The sequence below is a fragment of the Salvia splendens genome, chromosome 10 (genome assembly GCF_004379255.2).
Source record: "Salvia splendens isolate huo1 chromosome 10, SspV2, whole genome shotgun sequence".
NCBI lineage: Eukaryota > Viridiplantae > Streptophyta > Magnoliopsida > Lamiales > Lamiaceae > Salvia > Salvia splendens.
In genome coordinates, this window is record NC_056041.1 from 13,493,387 (window position 1) to 13,512,225 (window position 18,839).

General features: G+C 35.3%; 3 protein-coding genes across 3 annotated transcripts; all 3 read left to right on the plus strand.

Annotated features, from left to right (window-relative positions):
• The first annotated feature begins 325 nt into the window (after positions 1-325).
• LOC121750777 (protein CASPARIAN STRIP INTEGRITY FACTOR 1-like) lies at positions 326-1,728 on the plus strand. Its single transcript, XM_042145382.1, has 3 exons — positions 326-506; positions 649-698; positions 1,395-1,728. The coding sequence occupies exons 1-3, from the start codon at positions 437-439 to the stop codon at positions 1,536-1,538; spliced, it is 264 nt and encodes an 87-aa protein (XP_042001316.1). The 5' UTR covers positions 326-436; the 3' UTR covers positions 1,539-1,728.
• An 8,819-nt stretch (positions 1,729-10,547) lies between these two features.
• LOC121753005 lies at positions 10,548-15,553 on the plus strand. The gene is made up of 5 exons (XM_042148135.1): positions 10,548-10,756; positions 11,771-12,203; positions 13,722-13,750; positions 13,879-14,859; positions 15,264-15,553. The coding sequence occupies exons 2-4, from the start codon at positions 11,876-11,878 to the stop codon at positions 14,836-14,838; spliced, it is 1,317 nt and encodes a 438-aa protein (XP_042004069.1). The 5' UTR covers positions 10,548-10,756; positions 11,771-11,875; the 3' UTR covers positions 14,839-14,859; positions 15,264-15,553.
• Positions 15,554-16,519: 966 nt separating this feature from the next.
• Positions 16,520-17,336, plus strand: LOC121751582 (late embryogenesis abundant protein-like). Its single transcript, XM_042146348.1, has 2 exons — positions 16,520-16,876; positions 17,154-17,336. Exons 1-2 carry the CDS (start codon positions 16,625-16,627, stop codon positions 17,334-17,336), a joined length of 435 nt encoding a protein of 144 aa, XP_042002282.1. The 5' UTR covers positions 16,520-16,624.
• The last annotated feature ends 1,503 nt before the right edge of the window (positions 17,337-18,839 follow it).

Consider the following 18,839-nt stretch of genomic DNA (forward strand, 5'->3'; position numbering starts at 1 on the left):
AGAAATTGAAAGGTAAATTAAATGCGCTAAACTTTATAACATTATTCGAAACTTGAAAAATGAGCGTTACACATAAAGTTGTCAAACCATAATACTCCATGTTTGGATTATAATAATTTATCATCTCTCCACTAACTACTAATTAGACTTAGTGCCCCAACAACAACAAAATGCTGTCCCTCAACTTTATGCCTATTTTCCCCAATTTTAAAAATCAAAAGGCTGAAAAATTGCTCCTTTAGAACATAATTCCAGTTTATCTGCGTTAAATATGATGTAACGTACTGTTATGGAAGAATAAATAAATTAATCAATTTCACTATTTCTATTGGTTTGCATTTAAATAGAGCAGCCAAAAGAGAAACTCCCCCTCTTCTCTGCACTGAGAGAAAAGAAACAGAAAAAGTTTGTTGATGAAGAATTGAAGAAGAACATAATGAGCTACAAGAAAATCAGCCTCCTTTTCCTCATCATTTCTGCAGCTCTTTTTTCCACTTCTTTTGCAGGTAATTTAATATCTATGGATGAATTCATATATTTTTCTTTGTGTATATTTAATTATTCTCATTTCTCTACCATGCATGGATTGGATTATATTTTTTTCTGTGTTTTGATATTAATGTTATTTGCTAAAAATATTTCATGTAGGCCGAGTTCGTAAATCGGTGTTGTCAAATATAGTGAGCACAAGTTATGAGGTAATAATCTCTGCAGTTACTTTTAATTTTTAAATGAGTGGTAATATTTGAGTTACGTTTTAGTGTCTGATTTTGGAGAAAAAATCAGTGATCCAAGATACAGTGTAATAGAGAAAAAAAAAAGATGAAAGAAGTGATTTCTGCAATTATGATTGGTTGAATAGTCCAAATCACTGAATATTTATTCTTATGTAGGTTCCTTTAAAATGAAATCTCTTCTTATTTAGGACAAATGACGAATTAAAAGACGACAGAAACTTACCTAAATACTTTCTAAACTGATTGATGAAACGTTGACAAATTAATATTTTGAAATTGGTTGAATTCTATCTAGGGATTGGTTCCAAATTTATTCTATTCTCTTCTCGACCTACTACGGCAGTAGTATTTACTATATCTACTATACCACAATTTTAACATGAATATAATATTATAGTCATAATTGATCCAAATAACATTTATCAGTGAAGTACTAAAATTTTAAAGATTTAAACACCCTAAAGTAGTTTTAAAATTTAAACAATCTATTAACTCTAATTAATAATTGTACAAATAAATCGAAGCACTAGAAATTGTAATTGAAGGAAAAAAGCTGAGACATGGATGAAACACTTAAAAATTATGATAAGATCACAAGATAATATTATAGACATGTATATGCTTGTTTGTAATATAATATTGAGGAAAAATTGGCAGGATTTGGAATCGTGGGAGGCAGTAAGGCACGATGAAGAGAGTGAGATTCATGGAAGAGTTCTAAAAGTGAAAACAAATGATTATGGAAGATATGATCCTTCGCCTTCTTTCGTCAAGCCTCCTTTCAAACTCATTCCTAACTAATATTTAAACTCAATATCTCCACCCACATCATCTTATAATATATATATATATACTCCTATGTAATGTGAATCTATATAGTTAATTAGTGTGTCACAAATATATATATAGTATTGATGAATCCCTTCTTCTCTTGTAAAACGTATGTCTACGCATGTACACTGGTATCATGAATGTTGGGTTTTGTTTGTTACGTTTTTCAAGCTATAAAATACATGTGTGTGTGTAGCTAGGATGTTATATATATGAAATTTTATCATATTATAAGCCGAGTCTTTTATTATTATTTATTTATGTGCCTACAATGATTCTCTAATCACACGTTAAGAAACCTTATAAGATGAGTGACGATAAAGTGCAACTCTAAATAATTCTATATATGAATGAGTACTCATGTTCTTTAATGTAATTTGACTACAAAATCAATCAACTTTGCTCTTGAAATGTTTATGAATTACTTTAGATAAAAAAAGAGAAAAGATTAGTACTAGTGAATTCAGATCACCTTTATATAATTTTATGTTATTATTCTATTTTACGTTTCGCTGTATACTGTATATCAAATGCACAATGCTATATTTGATTATATATCTGTATAGGTATATGCATGATCAAAGAGCTGTATTATTAATATGCAAATAGTTATATAAATTATGGTATATATGTATAAGAGTATGCGTGGTTTTTACAATACTATGAGGAGAATATATCTATATATGTGTTGAAAAGTAAAATGCAGAAAATAAAATTGAAGAACTCTTGAAGACTACATTTTGATTGATTTGAATTGTTTTGTTGATACATAGTACATCCCTATTTATAGGACTAGAGAAGTAATGTACCTAGGAACTAAACAATTGGAACTATAACACTATTAATGTTATATTCCTTGAAACTCTAAAGTGACTCTTTCCAATATTCTTGAGACTCCACACTTTCTTTTCCCAATATACTTGGGACACCTAAAGTGATCTTTCCAACACTCCCCCTCAAGTTAAGTATCGAGTTTTTTCGAAACTTAACTTGCACGATCTTCACTTTGATAAATAGTTTATACTCGTATTAAGGAGTTCTTCAATTTTCATTGACAGTTTATACTCGTATCATAGAGTTCCTTCAGTTCATCATTGATAGTTTATGCTCGTATCATAGAGCTTCTTCACTTCTTCATTGATAGTTTATACTCATATCAAGGAGCTCTTCATCATTGAAAGTTTAAACTCATTTCAAGGAGCTTCTTCAATTTTTTGTTGACAGTTTTAACTCGTGTCATAGAGCTCTTCAATTTTTTATTGACATTTTTAACTCGTGTCAAGGAGCTATCTTAGATAGTTTTTGCTCGTATCTAGGAGCCATCTTAGATAGTTTTAGCTCGTATCCAGGAGCCATTTAGATAGTTTTTGCTCGTATCTAGGAGCCAAATCATTTTTTTTCTGACTGACAGTTTTTACTCGTGTCGAGGAGCTCATTCAGACAGTTTTAACTCTTGTCGAGGAGTTCATTCAGACAGTTTTGACTCGTGTCGAGGAGCTTTTTTCTTACTGACAGTTTTTACTCGTGTCGAGAAGCTAATTCTGATAGTTTTTGCTCATATCAAGGAGCTACTTTAATTTTGGAGGACCAAAGTCCCATTCCAGCTCAAATTCATGAGCCCAAATACTTTTCATTGTTTCCCTTCTTGAGCCCAAATAGTAGGCCCAATTATTTTCTTTTCCTGGAAATGCTCAATTGAGAAGACCAACAGCAACCTACGGCTACACCCTTCTCTCTGAACTTCTCCGATTGATGATGGCCATGCCATCTGATTTCCGAACGCGGAATCATCCGCGCCATCTCCCTTGTCTTGACATTGTCAGCAGTTTGACTTATCTTCCTTCTTTCTTTCTGGGTGGAGGTATTTCGGCCTCCTCTCTGTTATTCGTTCAGTTTGGGCTCGGGCCTCCTTCGACAGGCATGTGCGTCGGTGATTGCCAATCCTTTTCATCTTGAAATAGGCTGGAGTGCTCTCTGCTTTCCCTCACGGGCCAACCTGACTTTGCCGCCAGCAGCTCCATTTCCGGCAGCTATTCTGGCCCTACTTCCCGATGTAATCAATAATTTCCTTTCTCCAAAGACTCTTCTCGGTTATAGCAACTTGCTGCTACGAGAGTATTCACCGCCATTCCTGCGGTCATCGTATCGATCTTCTCCGGCTTTCATTCCCACTAACCATCGTCTTATTCTGCCACCAGAATTCTTGATGGGATTTGACGATGGCTACTTCGAAGGTTTTATTCCCACCATGGCATTCACAGTAGCTGTGTGGCGATGCCATCTCTCTCCCCCTCGCCGCGCAGATGCTGGCTGGCTGCTCCGCCTCTTTCTCTGCGATTCTCTCCTTGATTCGAGGATAGATGACTAACATGCTGCCATTTTTCTGCTCGGCCTTCTCCAACAGGGCTGCTCCCTTGGAGCCTTTTCCTCCATCCATGGAAGCATTGGTTGGCTATTTAGTGCATCTCCTCCCCAGCCGCCAACCTATGCTTCTCGCGCTGCCATCTCCACCGCGGTTGGATGCTATTAATTAGCTTCTCCTCTCTCATCAGGCATGGCCATCTTCGACGAGTCGCAGCCAAACTTCGCAGTTCCTCACAGTCAGCGGCATCTTCTCGGTAACAACTTGCTTTGCCGCATCTGCCCTATCGCCGGCTCTTAGCTCCGTAGCTTTCTCGACTGCATATGCTCGATCACTGCCTCACCCTTCTCAGCGGCCCATATTCTACGGGCTGCTTTCGCTGCTCTCTTCTCAGCATTCAACCAGGTGCCCTTACACCTATCCTTCGTTATACACTCGTCTTCTCCGATCCTGCTCAGAATGCATCACTGCTCTATCGCCTCTCTTTGCATCTTCGAGATTCATTCCAGCCTCCAGGCATTGGCGTGTGGGTTCGTCATCTGTAGGTTTCGCTCCCTCTCATCAGATCTTTGGCCTTCTTGGCCAACATAGATTTGAGAGGAATCGTTCGGTCAGATACTTCCTCTCCCCCTCGGCCGGACGTTCCTTGAATACAGATTTTTCTCCAGATCTCGGGCTCGTTGCCATCTCCTTATCGGCGCTAGTGCTCCGTTGGCTCCTCAGCAGCTTTGACAAGAGAGGCCATCATCACGTTGCTGTTGTCGGGGTTTCCATTGCTTGCAGTTTGCGCCGTCGTCTATCCCTGATACCGTTCGCCATCGGCTGGAGCTGAGCAGCGGCTGCTGGAGTCACCGTCAACCGGAGTTTCCAGCGCTGGAGTCGCGAGGGCGTCCAGCCGCTGCTGGAGCTCGCCGAGGTCGCCCCGTTGCTGCTGTCTGCTGGAGCTGCTGTCCGGATCAGTTCGGGCAGCCATTGCCCGACGTTCTTGGCAGTCCCGTTTCTCTCAAAACATCATAGGAACTTGGAATTGATTTGGAGTAGGGTAGAATGTTGTTGATGGTGTTGGTTGGGATAAATATTTTTTTTTTGTGGCTGAAAATTGATATTTTCGGCAGAGAATGCTTGAATTTTGGTTAATTTTTTTTTTTAGATTTTGGGGTATAGGATGAACACATTCAACCAATTTTTTTTTTTTGGGTTTTGAACAAACTAACGAAGGATCGTTAGCTGCTCTGATACCATGTTGAAAAGTAAAATGCGAAAAATAAAATTGAAGAACTCTTGAAGACTACATTTTGATTGATTTGAATTGTTTTGTTGATACATAGTACATCCCTATTTATAGGACTATAGAAGTAATGTACCTAGGAACTAAACAATTGGAACTATAACAATATTAATGTTATATTTCTTGAAACTCTAAAGTGACTCTTTCCAATATTCTTGAGACTCCACACTTTCTTTTCCCAATATACTTGGGACACCTAAAGTGATCTTTCCAACAATATGTGATCTGGTATTTAGATGAAGGCGAGTTAGATTGGTAATAATTGACTTAGGTTATCATCAGTGTAAAATGTAAATAGAGATAGAGAGATGTCACTATAATAGTGTATATAATTTGTTTTACTTCAACAAGGCCTTCCACTATGAAAAGATATATAGAAAGTGCAGTGGCGGACGCAGGAAATATTAATAGTAGGGGCTTAATCATATACTCCTTTCATTTACTAAAAATAGAAATTCTGAATATGGTATGAGTTTTAATGCAAAATTGGTAAAGTAAAAAAATGAAAAAAAAAATAAAAAATTTGATAAAATATGATAGAGGCGGAGAAAAATATAGGGAAATTAGTGTTAGTGGCTTGTGTGTCCATTTTCTAAAATGAAAAGTTTCTGTTTTTAAGAAATGGTTTTTAAATGAAAGAATTTTTATTTCTAGTAAATTGATGGAGTATATTTTTATTATATTATACTCCTCTGTTCCAAGGTAATTGTGTCGTATTCTTTTTTTTATTGTCTCAAAGTAGTTAAGTCATTTACTTTTTTTGGCAAAAATTTTATCTTCTCTTATACTTTATTCTTTTTTCATCTCTCTTATTTTATTTCATCTCTTACTTTTTACTCTTTCCACTTTTAACATTTAACACATCAATTTCTTAAGTATCGTGTCTAAAAAAATGCTTCACCTGTCTTGAGTCGGGCTCATATTATATACTAGTATATATGAAAAAGTAATACTTGTATCATAAAAAATCATATACACTAGTCCAACCCATCATAAATTTAAAATAGCTAAAGGAATTAAAGGAAGTGTTGTGAAAGAACTTGGAAAATTAGAAAAAATCTTTGTTATGCATTTTAGCTACTCGTATATTTGAAATAAGTTTAACAATTTATGCAACATAGCAAAAGGAATTAAGGAAGTTTTCATTGGTCAAAATTTATAACTTAGGATAAATTTCATAATCAATTTTATTTTATAAGAGAACATTAATTGGAGCTCAAAACGGTACAGTACTTTTTAAATGTGACTTTCAATACCTAATATAGTAATATTATATCACTAACTTCCTCCCCAAAGTTTCGTCAGCCATTTTCTTCTTTCATTATCTTTTGCAAATTTTCGATCCTCAAAATTTGTCCAGCCCCTTCACATTATTCAGTTCCAGTAATTTAGTCTGCAATTATATTGGCTTTGGAAGGGCTTAAAACTGTTATCATTAATTTTCAAAAAATTTATAAATAGAAAAAGATGAAAAAAATCTTGTTGGGGAGGGCTTAAGCCCTTCCATCCCTCCACTTGTGTCCGCCAATGAGAAAGTGTGTATGAGTTGTTCTAGTATTAGAGTGGTAATGTCTGAGACTAAACGTCTCAGGTTCGGGTTTCGAGTCTAATGTGATGCAATCTTTAAACTTATATTTATTTATCTATAGAAAAATATGGTATAAAGAAAGTACTCAGTGTACAAATTTCAAATAATAGGAACAAGGAAGGAAACATTGCCGATTTCTTCAAACATTTTGCACTGATAAAAGGACAAAAGCTAAAGTAAAGCCTAAAACAGAGACTGTTTGCCTATTTGGTGTGTTTTAACTTTTCCTTTTCCAAGTAAATTTCATAAACACAGTAAACTAATAAGGCCAAGCAACAAAAACACAATACAATTTTACAAATGAATAATATACTCCACAAGAAAGAAAGAAAAAAAAAAGAGATTTCTTAATTCTTATTCTCGAAGACTTCCTATGTAAAGCCAATGCTTTTCTGACTCCACCTCGTTTCCCTTTTCCTCTCTCTCATCAACGCTCCAAAAATTTAAGAGAGAGTTTCAAATGATCACACAAAACATGAATTTGTGGTGTTGATTACTTCCTTTATCTTTCCCCTTTTCAGACACTTCCGCTTCTGCCTCAAATACTCGGGCCAAATTTTCCATAAATACGGGCTACAAATAGCAAAATGGGCCCGATTGAAAAGCCCTATTTTTTAGGACCACGAAATCTGTTTCAATAATTAATTACAACTGCCTTTGTTTATGGATTGATTGCGATCGTTCCTCTCAAATATGTTGGCTTTTAAATAATTTTGTTTTGTGTTTATCTATTTATCTATCTATACAGATAATAGATTGTTTATCGTTTTCAGTTTTCACCTAGGCTTGACATGTGTGTTTTGACGATCAATAAAAAAGAAACAGAGTTTTGTACCAAAAGACAAAAGTCACCTCTTTCGATTGGGTTTTAAATTTTATAATAATACGGTTCCTTTATCATGATTAATTTGGTATTTTAATTTTCTAATGTATCATGTGTGTATACAATCATTGTTCGGGCATGTACATTACTGGATGTATAATATGCACGATAAAGGATTGATATGGCAATAGCGTGAAAATTTATTTGATCCAACATAATTTCATATTTCGAGTTCCATATATTTCCAATTTTCATGAATGTTTCTAAGTCAATTAATAATTAATATTTTATAATAAAATATTAGATAGACTAATACCACCAATCACATGTAGAAATTGGACACCTTTTTTAGGATCCAAAATCTGACTCGAAATAAGAACAAAAAATAGGATTATGATCTTTTTCTTATAATCCTCTAAAATAGAAATAAAGAATGAAGTAATTAGAAACTTTGTCAAAATCATCTTCCGTAAAAAAATCATTTAGAAAATGATTCGTTGTAAGAACTAAGAAATCTACCAGTCCACTGTAAATCGTAAGGTTTTTATTTTGTACTACTATGAGTTTAGTTTTGAAACAATTCATACACTAAATGTATAGAGATCACTCACATTTTGTTTAATATATTAGTAATTATGAATAACATGTGAAAGGTCACAGTAATTTGTCTTTATTTTTTTAATTGATTTCTCAATCACTCGATCAAAGATTTCTATTGGAAATCTTAATGATGACCTACAAAAATAATCTAGCTACGTACTTATATTTACTAACTTTGATGTGGTTACAAGTACACTATAGTAAGAATATTCCTACAAAGTTGAGAATTATTACACGTTTTCTTGATATTCCAATAAGGTCGATAAAACAGTGCACTGTTTTCCACGTTTCAAATGGAAAAAAAATGCAGTAAATTCTTATAAGTTCAAACTGAATATATGCAAGTACTACTATATGCTACTGAGATTTTCAATATGTAATTGAAAAGAGTAACTTTGTTTAGTCAATAATTAATTTTTGCTACACGATTACATACGAAATCCTATAATGCAAAAGCTTGTAAACAACACTAAATATTATATTCCCCCATCCCACAAGAATATGCAATCTTTTTTTTTTAATCCGTCCCACAAGAATATGCACTTTCTAATTTTGAAAAGTCATTTTTCTCTATTGAGGTGAGACTCATTCTCCACTAACAATACTTTAATATTTTTTCTCTCAACTTCTCTCTTATTTACCAATTTTACATTAAGATCCATGTTGAATCCAAAGTGCATACTTTTTGGGGACGGATGGAGTATTAATATAAAATACTAGTACCTCTGTTCTTGAAAAATGAAAACTTTTGAAACGGCGTGATTTTAAATCTTTCAATGCACAATTGATAAATAAAGAGATAAGAAAAGAAAATTAGATAAAATAAAAGTGAGAAAGAGACAACATAATAGAAGTAGCATAAGTAGATTGAGGGATTCACATAAAAAATTAAAAATTTAAAAAGTTTTTATTTTTGAGTAGTTTCTATTTTTAATGGATAAAGTACTATATTTATAGACAAGCTATAAAATTTCTACTTATACATGCGCACTATTTTATAATTTAAAGTAGAATAAATTATTTTCGAGCTTGACAAGAACTTATAATTTGAGCTCCAATTAGACATTTAGATTTAACATAACTCAAATATGCCAAAATTGACTCAATTATTTGTACATTCTCTTTCTCATGGTGTATGATTGATTCACAATTTTAATTTTTTAAAAACTCGAATGACTTTTGAGTCCCCTCAACTCACTCTTTTTATGTAGTTGTATTATAAAATTTTAAGATATTATTTGTGTAATTCATAAATACATATATGTTGCATAAATCAACAAAAATATAGTTCGAAAATGAACTCCTGCGCGAAAAAAAAGGTCAAGAGTAAAATGTACAACTTGACAGGCATAATGTACTACTCTACACAGGACAGTGTTTGCACGTTTTTTTGTTGGTTTAAAACCAAGTGTACTGAATCTGCCTTTTGGCAGAATCCGACTAATACTGCTCGACCGGGCTTGCGGATTAAGACCGTTTTGGTTTAAAACCAGGTGTACTGAATCCGCCTTTTGGCAGAATCCGATGCGGATTAAGGCCGTTTTGGTTTAAAACCAGATGTACTGAATCCGCCTTTTGGCAGAATCCGACTAATACTGCTCGACCGGACTTGCGGATTAAGGCCGAAAGTCTTCCAGTGGGTGGCGGGATTTGAACCCGTGACCTCAAGGTCACCACAACTCCGCGCTGCGACCCGTTGGTTTTGTACGCTTTCTTTAATACTCTACGGGGGGTGTTCGGTTGGCAAGATTAAATCTCATGATTAAATATGTACTCCCTCCGTTCCTTGTTAATAGAGGCATTTCTTTTCGGCACGGAGTTTAAGAATAGTGTGTTAAATGGATGGTGAAAAAAGTAAGAGAGAGTAAAGTAAGAGAGATGAAGAGAGAATAAAGTAAAAAGAAGAATTACTTTTTGCTAAAAATAGAAATGACTCAATTAACTTGGAACTTCCCAAAATAGAAAAATGACTCTATTAACATGGAACGGAGGGAGTATCATGTTTGGTTCATAAAATTGAACCCTTCAACTTAATTCTAGATGGATAGTCTCATGATAATTAGTCATAGCCTCCCCTCCAACTAAAATAATCACACAACTTAATCCTAGATGGATAGTCTCATGATATTAGTCATGACAACCGAACGTCACCCACGTGGTAAGTCTTTTATCTTCGCCGTTAGGAATGAAGCCTCTCAAATAACGGCGCCGTTAACTCCATGGAACTATGACACGGCGCCAACTAACGCCGTCAAACAGATGTCCGTCTACTCCTTGCCTTCCTGAAAATAACACTGTCGTTGAAGAGGTAGAATCAGAGCCCTTTTTCTCTCTCTACTTTCCACGTATTTCTTTCCCCCCACACACACACACACCACGCACAAATCTCATACATACATTACAATTACATACACACTGCCGTTTGTATATTAATGACTTTCAACATACTCTGCAATCTGAATACAGCCTCCTCTTTTCTCCTCTTTCTCTAGGATTCCTGACTAGTGAAAGGGCACCGTTCGATCACGTAAGTTTGTTTATTTTATGCGAATTAAATTAGCAACGAGCTATGTGGATTTGTTATTATTGCTATTTTATTTTATTTTGGCAGAATTAGGTTAATCGGAGATGGAAATTGGAACTTTGTGGATTGGAAATTGTTAATAATGGTTAAATAGTTTAGAATTGGTTTTCAGTTGGATTCAGGAATGAGTTTCGGATCTCTGTTGACCTCCGCCAGTCTCGACTGTTCGTATTTGTAGGGTTTTTGCGAGTCTTCTTCCTAATATAGCTCTTAAAACTCGAGCATAACTGCATCAGTTTTTCATTTACATTTATAGTACTATGTATCCAATATATAGATTAAATGTTCGATTTATTGTGGACTGTGTTACACGTTTTGTATTCTGGCGTGAATAGCTGATTACCAGTTTTTCGGGATGCGAAATTAGCAGGGGTGGATTACTAAAGTAAAGTGTATTCTGATCCTCGATTAGTTGAATGTTTAACTCAGTTTACTGATATGTTTACCTAAACCCTATTTGCTCTCGAAATAAGGTTTTTGTACGTGCTTCTTCATTTATTTTGATTTCTAAACTGTATTGCCATACCCGATTAGCTGAATGTTTCATTCAGTTGATTAATATGTTTATTTGGTTGAGATTATTTGATCTTAAAGTAAGGCTTTTGACTCTGGAAAGTACTTTTACAACAGCCATGTGCAGTTTGTGAGAATCTTGATTGGTAGTATTATTTGGTGAAGGCTTGTTGCACTGTAGTTCTACCTTTTACTCTTTCATTCTATGATAATCACGTTGTCTGTAGTGATTTTTATTTTGTGCAGGATGTAAACTGATTTTTCCTTTTCAATGATCTATTGAAATGGTATTCGATGTAGTTCATCTTTGTCTGTTAGCCAAAAGATAATTGAGATGTTCATGTTTTAATTATGATTTTCTAAGGCCTAGTGTTTAGATTAGGGTTTATGAATGTTTTCCTAAATCATTGGATGGATAGTTGATTTTTTCTTTTACTCTTTCAGGTAATTTGTATCCTTCGGGTCCCATGCAAATAAATTTTATTTGGTCATCTATGTGAAAGGAAATTGATCACAATTATCACCTTTTATACCTATCTGTGAAGGAGAATGGGGGCTGCTTGCTGTGTTATTGCTAAGGACAGAACTATTACAGATGGATCACCTGGTGACTCTTTGCATAGGCATATCCGCTATTCTCCAACCTGGAGCTTTCGATGGGATAATCGTGGGCGGGTAGCTGGGGAAGAGACACATGGGAATTGGCCCCATGATGGTGGTTGTCCCGATGATAGAATAGAAGTCAAATCTGGTACTACAGTTGAAACTGCATTTGCTTCTGAGGAGGGTAGTCCAATTGATAGTTTCCGATCGGTTGTGTGGCAAAAGTCCCCAATATCTGAAGGAAATGATGGAATGTTAAGACTTCCATCATCTGGTAAATCGCTATATGGCACTTCCTGTGTTCCAACTATAACATTTTAAAAATATGAATATTGATTGAGAGAATTTTTTTTGGCTGCTATTTTTTGTGTGATTGAGATAATATTCTTCCCAACATCCCATGCACGTAGTATATCTACTTTCCAGGTTAAGAACTATATTCTTAAAAAAACTTGCATGTGCAACTCTTAGGTAAAACTAAGAATTATCTTCAGCAATGGTAGTACCAACCAGAGAATCCTTCAATAAACAGTTCTCTAGTGAAGTAGAGAGAGATTGGATTTCTTGTATGGGAAAAAAGGGGTGCTGAGAGCTGGATAAGGAAGATAGAGGATCATTATTTTCAATTAACAGAATCATCAAATGAATTACAAAAATGGACTGTCTCGTAGGAGGAAGGCATGTTGAAGGCTGTATGATGAGGATTAAAGGATTGTTACTTTAATGTATAACATGCATGCAGTTATATGCTGTGGATCTTTCTTTGCTTTGCATAAGTTCAAGTTGCAATGAGATTGGAACTACCTACACATGAATATTATGGATGTTTAGTATAACAGACAGGAAATTTCGTTTGCTAAATTTAGGATTCACTTTGGGTGCCTTTTGTTCCAAGAAAAAGGTGGTGTTAAATTTGTGTACAGCATGTGAGTCTAATCCACTGCTGAGTGCTGTTATACCACATTCAGTAATGTATAAAGAGTTCCTTCATACTGTGTCATTAGCATTTAGCAGTAATGGTGCCTCCGTACTTTAAAAAAAATAGAGTAAGGCCGTTATCACTCCGACTGCTAAAAGACAAATGATGCTTATGGGTAGAGATTTGTATATCCCACAAAGTTTCACCCTTTTGTATTTTCAATTTTGTAAGCATATTGCTGTTATCTGTGCTTGAGTATATAGGTATGTTAAACAATGTTAATGTTGGGATGTTTTGATGCTGTTTTATAATTGCTGGAAGATAGGATTAGTTGTTTTGTTGAGATCCAAAACAATGAACTTTTTATGTACAAAAACATTAAGCTTTTCTGGTTTGTGGGAGGGGGTGTCTCAGGCCACGTTGAGGATGTGATTTCTGGTGTGCTGAACTCAGTCATACCTTAGTCATGGTAATTATTGCACTTGTAATAGGAGGCTTGCAGTAATTTTCAAACTTGAGAATGTTAAGCTGTGTTTGTTTGTGTGTGTCTATCAATATTTAGGTCTCAAACTATACAATTAACCATATCTAGTTTTTATAATCTCAAGTTATTTCATATTGATCCAAGAATTTATGTTTCCTATAGTAGGCTCTCCTTGAATGCCAAGGCATATCAGAATAGCTCAGAACTTGATGAATTCAAACCATGAGACTTGTGCTGATCCTTTTACAGTAGATGAATTACCAGCAATCAATGTGTTATAATAAATCTTCAACATTTCGCTTATAAATACAAAATGATTATTAGTGGATGTACTTTTCAGACTGGATTTGTTTTTTGATCTACTTACACTTTTATGTATTCTTTTGCAGATCAAGCTATGCCACAGAATATTGTAGAGGTATGTGGAGGGCATAGAAAGTCCATATTTATTTTTTTGGTCCATTTGAACATGCCACTATGTAATGTGGAACTCCTTCGTAGCTAAACGTAGTTTACCTTTTGTCTTTTTCTTTGTTTGCTGTACAGGTGAAGGAGTCAACAGACTCATTATCTGTATCATACCCATCACCAACAAAGCTATCCCCTTCAGTGCCTTCTGTTTCATCAATGTCAGCATCTCCTGTGTCTTACCAGAGCCCCCTGCCTCCTCCGAGCTCGACTCCTTCAAGACGGCATCATCGATCTCCGGGACGTCGGTTATTACGGCAAGTATCTGATAGCAGAGTTCCTGAGTACAAGTCGCCCACATTCTCAATATCTGAAGAGCCGTCTATATTTATGCCCCCTGGTTGGGGCAACGGATCATCATCTAGGGGTTCTAATGGAGGTTCTTCAGATAGTTGGTCAGTCCCTGCCTTCTCTGAGCTCATGAGTACTCGTAGGGAGAGGTGGTCTTTTGATAGCGAAATATCAGGCTTCAGCCGAGATAAAATTTCCAGAACAAGTGGTCGTGATTCAGGATCTTCTTGTTCTGATCTTCAAACTTGTGGCATTTGTATGAAGCTTTGTACCCAGAGATCCTCTTGGGGATGGAGCAATCAAACGATGGTATCCACCAACGAACTTTCTGTGGTTTCTGTTTTAAATTGTGGACATGTTTACCATGCTGAATGCTTGGAATCTATGACTCCTGAGATCAACAAGTATGACCCAGCTTGTCCGGTTTGTACTTTTGGGGAGAAACGGGTCTTGAAGATGTCGGAAAAGGCTTTGAAAGCCGAACTGGATTCAAAAGCAAGAAAACGCTCTAGGAAACGCGTCGTTGACAGTGATTTGAGTAGTGAAATTATGTTTGGTTGTCATAAAAGTGGTGGACTTGATGGAAGGGGTCCGAAGATGAGCTCAAGTTCTAGCATGAAGAGCTCGGCCGGAAAGCCTTTCTTGAAATGGCATTTCTCATTCGGCTCCAAAATAAGTAGATCGATGTCTGCAAATCAATCTGCACCTAGGAGGAGCTTTTTCTGGACAAGACCTAGCAAGGGCTGAGCTTCATCGTGGATTTCCAATGTAAGTGCCACTTTTCCTCTCTCACAGAAAACATATTGCATTTCTTTATTTTAAACATCATATAATCTTCATCTCATATAGTCCTATGTATCATAAAAACTTGTGTCCAATCCCACCTCCCGGGCATCCATATGTGAATTCAAGCCAATGTCTGGTGCACTTATTTAAAATTTTGGTGGTGTTCGGCTGTTTTTGGGTCCATTAAAACTGTGAACAAAGCATACTTGCGGTATTCAAAAAGCATTGTTTTATGTGTAAAAAAGCATAGTCGTAGAGAAAGCATAATCTTATGTGTATTATAAAAAGCAAATAATGAATCAAGATCTGTGGACTAGATTTGATCCTTCTCCTGTGAAAATATGTTTACAGTATATATTTCTGAGATGCATTACTTTGGTTTGCAGCAAATTCTCCATTGGACAGTCAGTAAGAAGATATTGGGATAGAAAGTGATTGACATCTTCTTCATCAACATAGGATAGCTTCTGCAGACAGTGTAAAGAAGGTCGTAAAATGCTAAGTGAAGTTTCCCATTCATCGCGATATAGAAAAAGGAGATTCTTATGGAAATGGATCATATGTTTGTTTGCTATTTTCGTCATATAATTTTAATATGTTTTTGTTTTTCCATGTTTTGCCCCCTGTGCTCGAAGCATGACATCTCTTTTATAGTTTTTGGAAATTTTGCACCATATATCTTGTCTTATAACCACAGCTGCAATCTGCGTACTGAAACTGAATATACGTACCTACCCATTGGTTAAGTTTCATTGGGCCAACTTGCCCATACCTGATGCCCAAATTTTGTACTATGGGATATACATTATCACGACTATGAAATTTATATATATATTTTTTCTAAATATCGCCCCTTGCATTTAAATATATTTGAGTATAAACTTTTATGTAATTCATAATGGGCGTATGCCAAGGAAAAATGATCATCTTTTGGGGTAACAGTAAAATTTTCAAACGCCTCGTTATTGATAAGCAAATGATTTGTAAGGGGAGATTAGAGTTTATTGGAACAAAACATCAAACGAAGGATCTAATCGGATAACCTCATAAACCTTTTTTTAACAAAAAAAAAAGGTAAAGCAAACAATTGTTCAATATTCTGTTTATTAACAAGTTATGAATTCTTATTTACTATCTTTCGATACATTTTCTTCTAGTTTATCTGCACTAGTAGACGATAGTAATTAGAAAATACTAATCACTATGAATGGTGCGTATTCAAAAAGACGCATGAGGGGTGATCGGATCCATACAGAAAAAGATGGACGAGGGAGTACTAATTAGAGCCGTAATTTTCTTGAACATGCCACTTTTTCACAAAAATCAAGAATATATTCTTATTTTATACTTTTACCACCAATTAAGTACTAAGTAGTACAAAGAATTCCATCATATTCCTACAATATCCAATACCATCACCATACAAAAAGCACACATTTCCATGGGTAAATAGCACAAATCTTACGTGTCCCCATGTCTCTTACGTGGCAGCTTACAACGTCATGCAAATCCGCATCCAACACGTACGTGTGAAGATCTCATCGACATGCAGATACATACAACTCTTTCTTCTCTCTCAATATAAACAACCCTCCTACCCACTCTACATCCAAATCACCAAATTCCCAAACATAGATAAAAACAAACCAAAAATTATCCTTGAGAAAAAAGAAAAAAAAAACTACAAATTCCCCACCACTTTTCAAGCTCGACTTTAGCTGTGTGGATTATCGGCCGTCAACAAATTATGGCGGATTTGCGCGACGAGCACGGCAACCCGATCCAGCTAGCGGACCAGTTAGGCAAACCGGTTCAGCTCACCGACGAGCACGGCAACCCCATGCACATCACCGGCGCTGCCACCACCCACAGCGGCGCCTCTGCCTTGCACGTGCCTCCAGTTCCGGTGGCTGAGCCGCTTCACGCTCCACCGCCGGAGCCTCAGCATCAGTCTCTGCACGAGCAATTACGTCGCTCCGGCAGCTCCAGCTCTAGCTCGGTTAGTTCATTAAATTACAAGATCAATTGGATAATTAATATTTTAAAATAGAATATAGTACTCTCACTCCATTTCCTAAAATTAAATTAGTAATTTTTAAACAGCACCAATTTTAATGCATAACTGGTAAAATAAGAATAGATAAAAGAAAAAGTGACTAGAGTATTCCTAGTGAAGAATGAGATTTTTATTAGAATTGATCTAATTTAAAATGGTAAAATTGATGTATTTTAATGGGGACGGCTTAATAATTTGTATTGGGTTAATTTGAATGTAGTCAGAGGATGATGGGCAAGGGGGGAGAAGGAAGAAGAAAGGGGTGAAAGAGAAGATAAAGGAGACCTTTAGCGGAGGGAAGCACGAAGACTCGATGGCAACGACGACTGTGCCAGGGCACGAGAAGAAGGGTATAATGGAGAAGATCAAGGAGAAGCTCCCCGGCCACCACCACAATCCCTAAGGGGAGGGAAATCATTAAATAATAGTAATGGGTAATAAATGATGATACATAGTGTGACCAAGTATATATATATATATATATGTTGTTGTTTGGTTATGTTGGTTGTGTGATTATTTACATGTATGTTGTGAGTTTGTTATGCACATGAAACCTTGTGGCACATTTGTGATGCATTCGTGTCTCACCTTTCGCGATTCGGTTGTTGCGTGATTAATTAGTAAATTTGGTTTTTGTTTTATGGTGCTTGTTAATTACCAGTATTTTATAGCATAACCTATTCTTCAAAGATGGGAGAGATTTTTTTCTGTGAAATTAATTATTCGATGACTGAAACTTTTATGAGTTCAAATAGAGGAGAACATCATACTAATCAAGTTGATGTTTTAATTATCTTTTGCTAATTATAAATAGAGGAGATTAGGAGAATATAGGTTGTGCGTGTTCCATCGAAGATTATCAATCTTAATGCGATCTCTCTTAAAGAGTGAACAATAAGCCAAACGGGTGGTACGCGATCTTAATCAAGGTAATGGGATAATTTTGTGTCCAACAACGTACTCTGGAGAGAAAATACTTGGTTTTTGTATTAGATATTATTTAAATTTACATGTTTTAGAATTCTCTAGATTATGACACAGTATCAATAGATTTGTCTAAATATAATTTTAATAAATTCACTATATATAGATATTATAAAATTTTAAGTAGAAAACATTAGATATATAAAATGTAAATGAATAAAATAGAAAGTTCTAGAATGTAAAAAATTGCGCTTATATATATATAAGCGTTGTGTATTATTATGCATAAGTTTGACAGAAATGAAGTTTGTCTAAATTATCAAATCTTCTAAATTATTTTACCATATTGCTATCTTAGACTCAATTATTAAATATTTATTTTTTTAGTTGTATCTAAAGATGATTATTAGTATTACATACCAAGATTGGAGAATGAAATTTATAATTTAAAGGGTGTCGATTGGGAACGAAATTTACAATTTAAAGGGTGTCGATTGAAATTTACAATTTAAAGGGTGTCGATTGGGAACGTACCAAGATTGGAGAATGAAATTTACAATTGAAAGGGTGTCAATTGGGAACAACTGAATGAAATTTACAATTGAAAGGGTGTCAATTGGGAACAACTAATTAACGTACCAAGATTGAGAATGAAATTTACAATTGAAAGGGTGTCGATTGGGAACAACTAATTCATCTTGTATTTGATACGACATCTTGAAGCCAAATGTGCAAGGAATGGAATGTAGACGAATGTGCAAGGAATGGAAAGTAGCCAAACATGCAAGGAATGCAATGTTTGGGGTTATTCAGCAAATATGATATGTAAGATGAAATTTGGTTTAAAACCATGTTTGAACATAGACATTATTGTATGTTAGCATATTTTAGCAGTTTTCCTATGGGTTCATGAAGACGACATCTTTTTCCGAGTCAGAAAATAGAAGAAAGGAAAAATAGTTTGATAAACATAAGAACAAAA

Excerpts from the sequence above, each read along its gene's own strand:
- LOC121753005 (XM_042148135.1), top strand. The coding sequence starts at position 11,876 with ATGGGGGCTGCTTGCTGTGTTATTGCTAAGGACAGAACTATTACAGAT. Across the intron at positions 12,204-13,721 it reads GTTAAGACTTCCATCATCTG|ATCAAGCTATGCCACAGAAT; the intron begins GTAAATCGCTAT and ends ATTCTTTTGCAG. Across the intron at positions 13,751-13,878 it reads TGCCACAGAATATTGTAGAG|GTGAAGGAGTCAACAGACTC; the intron begins GTATGTGGAGGG and ends TTTGCTGTACAG.
- LOC121750777 (XM_042145382.1), top strand. The coding sequence starts at position 437 with ATGAGCTACAAGAAAATCAGCCTCCTTTTCCTCATCATTTCTGCAGCT. Across the intron at positions 507-648 it reads TTTTTCCACTTCTTTTGCAG|GCCGAGTTCGTAAATCGGTG; the intron begins GTAATTTAATAT and ends TATTTCATGTAG. Across the intron at positions 699-1,394 it reads TAGTGAGCACAAGTTATGAG|GATTTGGAATCGTGGGAGGC; the intron begins GTAATAATCTCT and ends AAAAATTGGCAG.
- LOC121751582 (XM_042146348.1), top strand. The coding sequence starts at position 16,625 with ATGGCGGATTTGCGCGACGAGCACGGCAACCCGATCCAGCTAGCGGAC. Across the intron at positions 16,877-17,153 it reads GCAGCTCCAGCTCTAGCTCG|TCAGAGGATGATGGGCAAGG; the intron begins GTTAGTTCATTA and ends ATTTGAATGTAG.